The following is a 13,795-nucleotide window of genomic DNA, read 5'->3' as shown; positions in this document are numbered from 1 at the left end:
TTGCAACTCTATAAGATGCTGGTGAGGCCACACCTGGAGTACTGTGTACTGTTTTGGTCTCCTTACTTGAGAAAGGATATACTGGCACTGGAGGAGGTGCAGAGGAGATTCACTAGGTTGATTCCAGAGTTGAGAGGGTTGGCTTATGAGGAGATACTGAGTAGATTGGGACTATACTCATTAGAATTCAGAAGAATTAGGGACCATCTATAGAAACATTTAAGATTATGAAGGGAATAGATAAGATAGAAGCGGGCAAGTTGTTTCCACTGGCAGGTGAAAGTTAAACTGGGGGCATGCCTTCAAAATAAGGGAGAGCAGATTTAAGGCTGAGTTGAGGAGGAACTTCTTCACACAGAGTTGTGAATCTGTGGAATTCCCTGCCCAGGGAAGCAATTGAGGCTACCTCATTGAAGGTTTTTAAGGCAAGGATGGATACATTTTTGAACAGTAAAAAAATTAAGGGCTGCGGTGAGCGGGCGGATAAGTGGAGCTGAGTCCATGAAAAGATCAGTCATGATCTTATTGAATGGCAGATCAGGCTCGAGGGGCCAGATGGCCTACTCCTGCTCCTAGTTCTTATGTTCTTAAGTTACAGCAATTCACCACTAATTTTGCATGGAAAATTAAGGATGGGCAATAAATGCTGGGCTAGCCAGCAATGCCCGCATCCCACAAATAAATAAACAAATTGTCAGCTTCTTCCTCTATTATAAATATGGATACAAAGTAATAATTTAACATGCTCATGATATTCTTATTTTCATCTATAGCATCACTATTATCAGTTTTCCAGGAGCCAAAATGCTCTTCACCATTCTTTTTTCCTAATGTAATTGTACAAGTCTTTTGTGTTGTTTTGGATATACCTTACACAATTCTTTTCATATCCTCTCGTTTTGGCTCTTACAGTTTGTTGTGTTGCCATTGCTTTTCTTTGTATCTCTCCCCCTTGATGTGAAGATGCCGGCGTTGGACTGGAGTAAACACAGTAAGAAGTCTCACAACACCAGGTTAAAATCCAACAGGTTTGTTTGGTAATAAATGCCACTAGCTTTTGGGATTTGCCCCTTTGTCAGGTTTGCCCCTGCCTCACTGACAAAGAGGTATACCCCGAAAGCGAGTAGTGTTTACTACCAAATAAACCTGTTGGACTTTAACCTGGTATTGTGATACTTCTTACTGTGTCTCTCCCCCTTGCCAGGATCTGTGATATTTTTTGCACTCGTGTCTGCTTCTTTTCGTTTTAATTTTATACTATCCCCAAACTCTTTAGTTGTCCATAATTTTTTTTTATCCAGTTAAAGTCTTGCCCTTTTGGGTATAAAGTAGTTCTGTATCCTGTTAAATTCATTTCAGTCACCTCCAACTGAACTGTGACCAGTTCACTAAGAGAATCCCAAACCCATACTGCCATATCTTAGTAACAACTCCAAATCTATTAAGTCAGACTCCTTGGTAATGTTACTTGTGCTTATAAAAAAAACTCTCACACCACAGTTAGTAATGCCATATATAATCAGCTAGGTTTTTAATATAAACGGTGGCATGGTGGCACAATGATCAGCACAGCTGCCTCACAGTGCCAGAACTTGGGTTCAAATCCAGTCATGGGTGACTGTGTGGAGTTTGCACATTCTCCATGTCTGCATGGGCTTCCTCTGGATGCTCTGGTTCCCTCCCACAGTCCAAAGATGTGCAGGTTAGGTGGATTGGCCACGCCAAATTAATGCTTAATGTCCCAAGATGTGTAGGTTAGGGGGGATTAGCAGAGTAAATACAGGGGCTGGATGAGATGCTCTGTTGGAGAGTCAGTGTAGAATCAATGGTCCAAATGGCTTCCTTTTGCACGGTAGGGATTCTATGATTTATTAAAAATAAGAAAAATGTGTGAAAACTGAGCAATAAAATTGAAAATTAAAAAAAACTTTGCAAATGGAGATTTCCTTTCACACACTCCAGTTTGGCATATAGAATGAGCAAAGCAATTTCACCCTAAGTGGATTGATAATGAAGCACTCTCACTCGTTTGTGTCTCAATACTTTATGTTGGTGTGAAAATGATTGAAATCTAGTGATAACAGATTTATGTATAATTTCCTCACTTCTAATCACTTCTGTGGTTGCAGCACAGTTAATGGTGCCTGCAAGATCCACTTTTATCCTTAATCAGTTTGGAGAGGCTACAGATTTAACAAACATAACTTTCTCTGATGCTGAAATAGATTTGGGGTTGGATTTTCAAACCAGGTGCCCAACACTCAGATGAATTCTGAGTCCTGACCCCTGACCTGAGCTGAGTTACTTTTGCAGCATTGGCTTAAAATTTAAATCGCTTGATTGGCCAGGTGACAATCTCAGCACCCAATTAGTGGCACCAGGTGGCCCCAGGAGGTGGAAGTTGCCTGCCTGGCGCCAGTGGTGAATGCAGGAAGCACATGAGCCAAGGGCTGCCACTGCCTTGTTGATTAGAGCTCATCAGACACAGGAGGTAGAAGACAGTGGAATGCAATCATGGAGGACAAAAATAAGTTGGACCCACATATTTGAATGTGTGGAATCTTACCTGGACCTTGCAGGGAACCTGACAACTGTGCACAAACTTGCACAAGACTGCTTGGGTTGGTCCAAAAAAGTATTAAAAATCACAGTCTCGAGTGGACAAGGCCCTTGACAAACTCAAAGGCACTTATGGGGCTGTTAATTGGTGGCTACAATATTTCCTGCTCCCACCACCTCACCACCCCTTGGAGAATTAAAACCTATCCCAGAGGTGTCAGGATCCTGACCTGACCTCTGGGACTAGCCTTTTGAATCCCCACTTACACTGGGTCCTGACCCCAAGGGTCTTAGAAATCTGGCCTTTGTCTATGTTGCATGCTGTGTGTGAAATATAGTTGCAATGTTCAATGAGAAGTTTGACTTCAAAGGGGAAAATTTCCATTTTGTTACCCAGGGAAACCACTTCTGCATAAAACTAATGTGTTATTGAGTAGTTACAGGTGCAATACAAATAGTAACAAAAAGGAGGCTCAGTGAGAGTTAGGAGATGGTAAAAATGTAGCTGAGTGTGATTGATGCTGTCTGAGGTTGGAGAACTTACTCCCTGTTTTAGTGGTTGAAGTAGAAAGGTGTCAGTGCTCACAATTGAATTAGATAGATGGACAAAAGTAAAACAAATACAGAAACCCAGTAGCTAATTGTGACTGTTATGTACTTCATTGGTTGCAGGTTACCTTAAGAGCTGATCACATGATATGATGGTGATGTCATTAGGGTGTTGTGCAGGCAACCACTAAAACAGGGAGTAAGTTCTCCAATCTCAGGCAGCACCAATTGCATTCAGCTACATTTTTACTATCCCCTAAATCTCACTGAGCCTTCTTTTTGTTATTTGTGTAGCACATGTTTCTACCCAGTAACACATCAGTTTTATGTGGTTTCCCTGGTTAATGCTATGGAAACTTGCCACTTTGAAGTCAAACTTCTCATTGAACGTTGCAACTATATTTCACACATAACATGCAACATAAACTAAGGTGAGATTTCTAAGACCCTTGGGGTCAGGACCCAGTGTAAATGGGGATTTAAAGTGCTGGTCCCAGAGGTGAGGTCAGGATCCTGACACCTCTGAGACAGTTTATAATTCTCAAAGGAGCTGGGGGGAATCAGTTTGTCTTCTCAACAGGCAAGAAGTCCAAGAATAAATCTGTTGTTGTCAGTTTGAATCTATATCTGCAAACCACATTTGTTTCATTTTGTGTAAAATCCACAACCCCTGACATAGTTAGGACAATACAGATGAGAAATACTTATTCTTTTGGAGGGTAAATGTGTAGATTGGTGGGGTTAATGACCTCTTTTCATAAAATCTATGCCCTTTCTTGAATTCCTTTTTCAGAGGATTCCTGCAGTCTCTGGTCACTTGGTGGTTGGAAACAAACACTTTCTTCTTGTTTGGGTAATGCTGCCTCGTTCCTAAAGAACAATTACTATCTTCTTCATTTGGTTCTTTTCAGTCACGCAAATAATCCAATTTATGTCATTATCAATCATCAACAATAAAAACGTTAACACAATGATTTACTGTAAAAATGTATTTAATTAATACAATGTAAAATTTGTAGGATTTATACAGTCAGAGCGATCTCTGGCATGCCGAAGAACATTGAACACAGTTTTTAGTATGCAAGTATCATGCTTTTATTTTCTATTATTAACAAAATGTCATAATCACTAAGGTAATTGTACACGTAGTTATAGATACATTTTATATTATAATATATTGCACATTAGGTTTAATCCTTTTATTGAAACAAAATTAAAGGGAAATACAGTAAGGAATTGAGGACTGAATATATAGTACTTAGAGCAACATCTGATACATATTTACAAATTAAGCTATTGTTTATTATATGTGTGTGAAACAAAATTACTAATGGTATGAACAGCTTTTGAAATTATAAATAATATTCAGTACAGAGGAATGTCTGTTATTGACCTTCCTGGTTATTTTGCAAAGATTTTGCAGAAATCATCTTACATGAAGCATTAGAGATTCTAGGTACAGTGCAGAAGGAGGCCATTCAGCCCATCAAGTCCACACCGACCACAATCCCAGCCAAGCCCTATTCCCGTAATCCCACATATTTACCCTGCTAATCCTCTGACACTAGGGTCAATTTACCATAGCCAATCAACCTAACCCGCACATCTTTGGATTGTGGGAAGTAACGGAGCACCCGGAGGAAACCCACACAGACACGAGGAGAATGTGCAAACTCCACACAGTGACCCGAGGCTGAAATCGAACCCAGGTCCCTGGCGCTGTGAAGCAGCAGTGCTAACCACTGTGCACCATGCCACCCTACAAATTACAAATCATGCTTACACCAATTGCTCCTCTGACATAAACCACTTCCTGTTTGACAAATCACTTCCTGTCTACATCACCCACTTCCTGTCTGAATCAAGTTCACAACTCAAAACAGATTAAGGTGGAAATTTTCAACTTCACTGCATGAGTAGCATCTGTTAGAGCAGCTTATTGCCTGTTGTTGAACACAAACGCATGATGAACTCTGCCTACGATGGTCACATTTGTCTGGTTTTGTGCAGAACAGTCTGGCTTTCAACTGGTCTGCCTCTTTCAGTATCAGATGTTGTTATGGCTGGAATTTTGAATTTGGAAATGCCCAGCTTGAGAAAGTTCCAATGGGATGCTTGGTCATGGGCATTTGCTGCGGGTTACTGTCCAATGAAAATGACATTTTAAGTGACATTGGTATCAACCATTGAAGTTTAGAGGTTGAACAGTTCCAAACTGCCACTCTACCAGCCTCATCAGTTGATATCAATGTCATTTAAAATCATTTCCAGGCTGGCAAGTGCCCATGGAAAATGATCCTATCGGACCTGCCCATGTATTGTGTACATCCTTAGGGTGCCACCCTCACCATGCAATGAACATTAAGCTCTTGTCATCATCACTATTCCCCAATTCAAAATGCCCACTAGTCATTCCTTTGGTTGGTCCATGATTTTTAATTGTTGACACTATTAGTTATTATATTTTATTTTTTGTCATTAGTACAGTTATTATTAATAGTTATTAATTAAAATGTATCAATAAAGTAATTGCAATGCTTGTTCTGGTTCATTTGATTAGCAGGTCTTAAGATCATAATGATTTTTGCATGTCCAACTGCAGAGGGGTTGGCATGTGAGAATGCTCAATTTTCATACCAGGAGCAGGCATAGGCCACTCGGCCCTTCAAGTCTGCTGTATTTCTGAAGTTTCATTAGTGGCCACCCCAGCTACCAGTTTGGCACCAAGGTGGTGAAGTTGAAAATTATCCCTGAAATTGAATTTATGCAATTTGTATTATTTGCCTCTTCATTCTGGGCCTGAAGTACTGTTCAAACATGTGTATTTTGTTTTACAAAATTCAAATAGAAACATAGGGAATGCTTGATGAAGGTCCAGATAGTTTGCCTTCCATCTTCCTATTGTTTGTAAGATATAATGAAAATGGAGATTCGACTAATCAGGTACTAAAGTCTGAAGTCACGTACCAACCAACTCAAGGACAGCTTCTTCCCTGCTGCCATCAGACTTCTGAATGGACCTACCTCATATTAAGTTGATCTTTCTTTACACCCTAGCTATGATCGTAACACTACATTCTGCACTTTTTCTCATTTCCTTCTATTTGAATGGTATGTTTTGTCTGTATAGCATGCAAGAAACAATAGTTTTCATGGTATGCTAATACATGTAACAATAATAAATCAAATCAAAAAATGTCATCAGTCTCTATCAATTAGTTTACAATAAATCCTAACAAGGGGAAATGTAGCAGCAGAAAGGTTTGCTAACCATCGATTTAAAGTCACCTGATCACTCCTAACATTGTACACTTACCAAATTACCCATGTGCTGTGGCCCAACATCTTATTTTGTGAAAGAAATAATTCCAAGTTGTATTTCAATGAATCCATTCTAACTGCTGCTGTTTTATTTCTAGGGAGCCTGTGACCAGTTATTCATTGACTGGGTGGAGCCAGGAGGTGGAATTTCCAATCACATTCACCCTGTCACTGCTGCCAGTGAGAATGGATAATTTAGCACTCAGCCAAATTTCCATTCATAGCAGCGGGACAAGAGAATTGCAGCTGTGGGCAAGGTTGGCGAATTCTAGCCATTGTCTCTACAAATATAGCTCTTCACCTGCAGTGTCCAGGATCCCTGCAGTATCAGTACCCCAGCAACTCAGTGTAGGTGACTGCAAAACAAGAAGTCATTGAGACTTGAAGCTGGCAGGCAGTCAATAACATAAAGTGGAAAAAGTGTCAAGACTGAGGTCAGCTACAAAAAGAGGCTCATCAATAAAGGAACAGCTCAGTGAGACTGCTGATACTAAGAGTGCCATAGGGAAAGAAATTACCTAAGCCCTCTCGAGCACAATCTGTCAAATCAGCGGTGATGAAGACTCGAATGCAGGAAATACTCAGCAGTCAGGCCGCATCTGTGGAGAGAAATAGCGTTAATGTTTCAAGTCCATAATGTTTCATCAGAATTCAGGTGCCACTGAAAAGAGAGGTTGAGTGTGCACATGGCACAGATTGAATCTGAAAGTGTGGTAAGAGCAGAGGTTTGTTGAATGTTAAATATCTGGGAGGTATCTGTAATTGTGGATGGATCCAAAACATGGAAGGGTGAAATTTCAGTTGAAATCACATGGAGCAAATCAGAGCTGGAGATAGTTGTTAAGGAAGGAGATTTGCCTGTAAAAGTGGGTTAATCTAAAGACCTTGTGAAAGGGAATGAAAAGCAATGAAGATGAACACAATATGGGAGAGAAACAGATAAAGAGGTTGGCAAGACTGGTTGGTAAAGGAAGCAGCAGTGAATTAGACACTAATACAAATGCAAAAATGCTGCAGATATTGAAAATCTGAAATAGAAACCAAAATGCTGGAAATGCAATGCAGGTCAGTCTGCATCTGTGGGGAGAAAAGGAGTTAACACTTCAGCTCTATGACCCTTATTTCTGATTTCCAGCATCTGAAATACTTTATTTCTGTATTGGGCCTTAGAGGTCCATAGTAGGGTGGGTACTATCATTCTGAGGTCAGATGGTCCACTGGGGAGGAGTTGAACATGAGCCAGTTTAGCAGCAGGAAGGGGAAAGCGAGAGAAGCAGAAGCTGCAGCAAGCCAAGCACACCAGGCAGCTGGCCGGTGCAGAGGAAATGGCTGAGGGTCAGGACAAACAGTGAGATGTTACCCTCAGCATAGGGTCTAAAAGGGTCATCTCCCTGGAACTCTCAGATCTGCAGATGCCTCTGAAGCCTGCAGGTATCACAGCAGTTGGCCACAGGCCTTTATGCCCTTTTGGAGGTGGACATGTGAGCAGAAGGAGAGGGTGGATGCCCATTGTCTGTAGCGGTGAAGGTGACCATGATTTCTGTGTGTCAGGATATTTCCAGGATTGGCTGCTGACATCCAGGATCACACAGACTGCTGCTGTTAATTCATCACCCAGGTGACAGGTGTAAGAAACCGCAATGGACTATATCCAGTTCCAAACTGATGCTGCAGTCAAGTCAGCTTTGCCTCATGGCAGGATTCCCTCAGGGTGGACCATGATGGGCTGCACCCATGTGTCCATCAGACACTGTCAGACCAGCCAAGTGCTTTTGTGAATAGGAAAAGCCTCCATTCCTTTAATGTGCAGATGTAATTGCCCATGGCATAAGGATCTTATAAGTATGTGCAAAATTTTCAGTAGATTCCCTTGACTCCTTCATCCTGCAGGATAGGCTGCAGATTGTAGAGAGAAACAGAGCTAATGTTTCAAGTCCATAACATTTCATCCGCACTCAGATGCTGCTGAAGAGAGAGGTCACGGGAGCCTCAGCTGTTCAGGTTACTGGGCAGCCTTCTTAGGTGGTTCCTGGGTGACAAGAGGTATCTGTCGAAGGCATAGCGATGTGCATCACCATCACAGAATCCACGAGCCATCTGCCAACTACTGAGCAAACCACTGGCTCGTTCAGCCTGTGGTTCTGGTACCTTTCCCAGTCTGGGGGGGGGTTACCCTCTAATATATCTCTTCTAGGATCTCACATGCGCTTCATTCTGCACATCTGAGTACCACAGAGAGGAGAGGAATGGGTGCTGGAAAAGATTGATGAACTCACCATATCCTCAATGGGGGAGGAGAAGGAAGGAGATGAGCTGGTGGAACATGCAATTGTGTTGCTGATGCTTGTGCTATTGTCACGCTTACCAGGGAAGTCTGTGATGACTTCATCCAGACAAGATTCACCTTTGTGGTGCTTCCTAGACTTCTCTGTGTGCATCCAGGCTCCTTTGCCAGTAGTTGTGGTTGGACTTACAAGCCCACAACAACTGTAAGATCCCCTTGATCAAAGCAATCTGAACCCTATCCCCCTCAATGGCCAATAACATTCATAGATTTCATTTCCAAGCTACTCCAATAGGCCAAACTATATTTTGCAACACAAGGAACTTCAATGCAATTAAGTAAATCCACTGTGACAGTCACAGAAAATAAGGCACCCAAGTGAATCCCATTGTGCAATTAAGAGCTTTTCCACCTTTTCTGCTGCATATTTCTAATGCTGCCACCTCTGCACTGGAGTAAATATATTTGCCTCTGTGCTCCAGTGAATGAGATGCGCATGGAGCACATCCTCTGGGTTGTGGTGCCTCTGAGGGCCCCATCAAGAATACCCCACCTGCATCTGTGAAGGTGCAATCTTGGTTACAGGGCAGGACACAACAACTGTGTTTCTGTTAAATGGGCTGATGGGGTGTTTGAAGAGCAAGGGACACCTTGAGAAAAGCCTCCATTGTCATCACTGGTCCGTCCCTCCCGCTGCCCTCTCAGAAACCATCTGCATTTTTCTGAACCAAAACAGAAGCGCACTTGGCTATGTATCCATGCATCTCTGAGCCATTACTGTAACTGACAATCAATACTGCCCAAGGCTAAAGACATACTGTGGAGGCTACAATGCTGTTCCTGCATCACTCGTTGGCCTGCCACATATGATGCTTCATGAGGGTAGCCCTCCTTTAATGGAGGAAGTCGTGAGTTAATTTGCCTGGGTCTTTGTAGCATTTATGGCATGGATAGAATTGATTTCACCGTCTGTTGAGCAAGATCTGCACTGTGGGATGGCCACACATCTCCCTTTGCTGCTCCATAAGCATCAGCTTCATCGAAGACCCTCAAGGCACAACATCTCTTTAGAACTCAGTATGACACTGTGCCCCATCTTCCAATGGGGTAGCCCACAGATGTTACTGCCTCTCCCATCTCCTGCTCACATGCAGTGTTCACCTTGTGCTACTTGTTTTATCTGAAACTGAGGTGAGTGATTCTGCGCTGGTGGATGGTGTGCTTGAATCATGGGATGGTGCATCCTCAGAATGTGACTTCTCCCCTGAGATCTGCAGTGCCTCCTTGTGTCACTGCTGATGTTCCTTCAATATTGTCTCTGTAGGAGACAGAAGACCTCTGTGGTGAAATGCCCATACACAGTGGTTTCATCCCATTATATCAGCCTGAGCTTGAAATGTTTCCAAATGCACCAATAAAATCACAACTTACATGCAGTTGCATGATCTACAATTGAAACTCTCACATTGCTTCCCTCTCCCTCTCTCTCTTTCTCCTCCACATCCATTGCCTCTTTGGCCTTGGCTATCTCCTGCATAGACATCACCATTGTCAGTAATGCCTGGTTAGACTCTTTGCCTGTATTGTGGTCTCTTCTCCTGCAATGTGACAGAGGCACGGTAAGGACATGAGGTTTTCGGTGTGAGCATCATTAGGGCTCCACTGCAGGATGGGGAGCACAAGGTCAGTATTTTACTGTCACATATGACAGTTTATGAAGTGACCAGTTGATACATTCCTCAGTGTTGCTGCAGAGTGGTCCTTTCTGTCTTTCTGTGCACAGGATTGTAAACTATGAGAGAGTGTCATGATGGACAGTTGATAATTGCAGGGCACACATCTAGCTATCTCTCAAGAAGTCATTGAAATGCTTCCTGCACTATATCCATGTTCCAATGATGACATAGGCATCTGAACTCTTCAGCTACCTCCAGCCAGGCCTTTTTGTTCTTGTTGGTTGGCCACTTTCTCCCATCCTCTAGAAATATCTTCTGCTTCCATACCTTCCCCACCTGTAAACTGACCACCAGAGGATTATCACAGAACGCTGAAGCAGCACTGCAATGAATGGCATTTAGCTTTTGATGAATTCTTGCTGAAAACTTCCTTCCTTATCTCAGTGCAGTGATGGTACAGGCTGCCAGCTGCCTTTTAAATGTTACACACTCATTAGTGCTGCCAACTTGGCATCCCACCCATCATCTCTAATTGAGTGATGATTTTGGGGGAGGGTTGTTAATTGGACACCTCTTAGGTTGGATTTTAGTCCAATCTTCCAAGTGCACAAACTGGTTTCTGATCCAGAAATAATCAAAATGCCTGGAAAAAAACAAGTTGGGGAAATTCATCCCATACAGATTTGTTTTACCTCCCTTCAGATACAGGCTGTGCTCTCTGATTCCACTGCTCTGGACAAGGGACTTAACTTTTTGTCTACATTATATAGTCCCTTTAGAATCCTAAAACCAACAATCACGCCACTTCACATCCTTCTATTTTCCAATGAGAACATGCCTAATTTCAATGATCCCTCTACATAATCGAATCCTTGCATTCCCTCACTCATTCTGGCTGTCTACTTCTGCATTCTTTCAATATCTGCAATGTCTTCGCCATGCTGTAACAAGGACAGTAATGATTTACAAAGTGCCAGGATTACCTCATTATTTATTATTTTGACAATTTTGACCTTTTCCACATCTGATTTGCTTCATTTATTGCCATCTAACTTTGTTCCTATAGCTTCAAGCTTTTGTCAAACAGGATCCACAAATTTTTGTCATGTTCCATGTTTTTCCTTCCAGTTAATAGTTCCTTTCTGAATTTTTATCCTCATATAAAGCACTTTACATTTTTCCAGATTTAATTTCATCTCCCTGTCTAATCCCCAAATATATTCTTCCGTAATTTATCCTGTGACTCCTAAATATCTGGCAATTTTTGCCATCCATTTATCGGTTCACTTCCATTATAGGGAATAATGGAGGTTATATTGCCCCAATTAGTTGGAAGACTAAATTAAACAAATTATTACAGTTAGGAGAGTACAGCGTGAGTGAACAATGTATTTTTAACCATGTTTTCCTTGTGTACAGATGTAAATTTTTCTGCTTTTGCAGATTTAGTTCATGGTCTCTTTGCTTCTGGACATGAATGTTTGTGCTGTTTTATTCCAATGTGATTGTGATATTAAATTATTTATTCATATGTCTGCATTGAGCTACAAAAGGAACATGTATTTAATATACATCCCTTTTTATTTACAAAAAATAATCTTCTAATAGTTCAGCTTGTGAAAATCAGTTTAAAATATATTTCAAGCATAACACTGCTGTGGAACCCATATGTACACGGGTACCAATCTTCAAAAAAATTCTTCAGAGAAAAGTAAAAGTACAAAAATTGGCCATCCTGTACAGCAAAAATAAAACGATATTTACAATAAACAGTAGGAAGAAGTAAGGGGAAAGTATCTTCTCACCATAAGCATTTATTCTGAAGAATTTAATACCCAGAATTAACTTTGTTCTCAGTTTTGTGTTAGGTATCCTAGCTTGACACAAGGCAGCAAAGGCCAAAGAACCTTCGTTTCCTCCTTCTCACGAGTGGATACGGAGTCAGGTTGAGGAGGCTGCTGTCATCTGTCCAGGAAATAGAGAAGCAATGTTTAAATCTAATTGTCATCCTCAGATATAAATGCTTCTTGTAAAATAAGCTAACAAATATTCAGTCCATTCTTTGTTAATTAGTGCAATTTTCTATTATTAGCTCAGTTCTAAGTTTTTAAGATGAGGACGATGGAAACGCCAAAGGCCATCACTGCAGATCCCACCAAGCCAGGAACTGTTCACAAATAGCAACAAGGAGAGATCACATCCAATCTATATAAATCCATCTGTAATACCCTAAGGAATCATTCATTTATTTAAAGGCTTCAGCAAATACAGTAATTGAACACAACATGAATGGAATTAATTCACTGCAGTATGGACTAGAGAAAAATAGAATTAACTGGAATTCTGCAACATAACAAATCATACTTATCTCACGTCTTTAATGGAAAAAATGTCCCAAGGTGCTTTACATATAAGTGTATATAAAGCAAATGTTAAGACAGCAAGGCGAAAGTTAGAGGATTGACCGAACACTTTGTCATGGAGGTGGGTTTTTAAGTGGTACTTAAACTAAAGGAAGATAACATGCTGGGGGTTTTTTTAGAAGCTAGGTCACGGGTAATTTTAAAGTTAAAACACATGAAAGTCATAGAAAGATTTTAATGCAATAAAAGATTTTAAAGTTGAAGCACTGGAGGATTGGGAACTGATGTAGGTCAGTGAGGATTGATATTGTACATGAATGGCACTTAGTTCAGGACAGAGATTTGAACTAATTAGTGAGGGTAAACCCCATGGCTGCGTGGATTTCCTCTGGGTGCTCCGGGTTCCTCCCACAGTCCAAAGATGTGCAGGTTAGGTGGATTGGTCATGCTAAATTCTCTGTTAATTTTTCAAGATGTATAGGTTAGGGAGATTAGCAGGATATACGTGGGGTTATGGTATAAGCCTGGGTTTGTGTCAGTGCAGACTCGATGGGCTGAATGACCTCCTTCTACACTGTTGTGATTCTCTGTGATGGGAGGCCTGCACAGGAGTAGTGAAGTCTGGAGATGACAGCGACGTAAGTTTCAGGAGCAGCTAAGATAGGGACAACACTGTCAAGATGGAAACATGTAGAGCGAGAAAATATGAAGTTCAGTTCACAGTTGAACAATCTCAGACAGCCAAATGAGAGCATCCTTCTTAATTCACTTGAAATAATTCTAGGGAGAAACCACATAATCTCTGTTTCAAAGGTCATCAAAATAATCCATAACAACAGCAACTAGTTTCCCTCAACAATCCTGTAGATTGTTCCTGATGAGACAATGCAAAATTAAACTACATGAATACAAAATACAGGTGGGTTAAGGGGCGCATGAAAAAGAAGATACACAAGGAGATTTTCATCTTCAGTTGTGAAGGGATTCGAGGGCATTCTAAATGAGATCAAGCACAGCAAATAAGGAACCTAACATGAATCTGT

General features: G+C 41.2%; 1 protein-coding gene across 1 annotated transcript in view; it reads right to left on the bottom strand.

Annotated features, from left to right (window-relative positions):
- Positions 1-4,165: 4,165 nt before the first annotated feature.
- rgs7bpa (regulator of G protein signaling 7 binding protein a) overlaps positions 4,166-13,795 on the bottom strand; it is a 77,620-nt gene continuing 67,990 nt past the window's right edge. Inside the window, exon 6 of the mRNA XM_080186506.1 lies at positions 4,166-12,354. Coding sequence (XP_080042632.1) covers positions 12,263-12,354 — 92 coding nt within the window. The 3' untranslated portion in view covers positions 4,166-12,262. The remainder of the gene's footprint in view (positions 12,355-13,795) is intronic.

This window comes from Carcharhinus amblyrhynchos, chromosome 1 (assembly GCF_965287045.1).
Source record: "Carcharhinus amblyrhynchos chromosome 1, sCarAmb.v2.hapA, whole genome shotgun sequence".
NCBI lineage: Eukaryota > Metazoa > Chordata > Chondrichthyes > Carcharhiniformes > Carcharhinidae > Carcharhinus > Carcharhinus amblyrhynchos.
The sequence above is the reverse complement of the archived record's forward strand: the minus strand, read 5'-3'. Positions and strand labels throughout refer to the sequence as shown.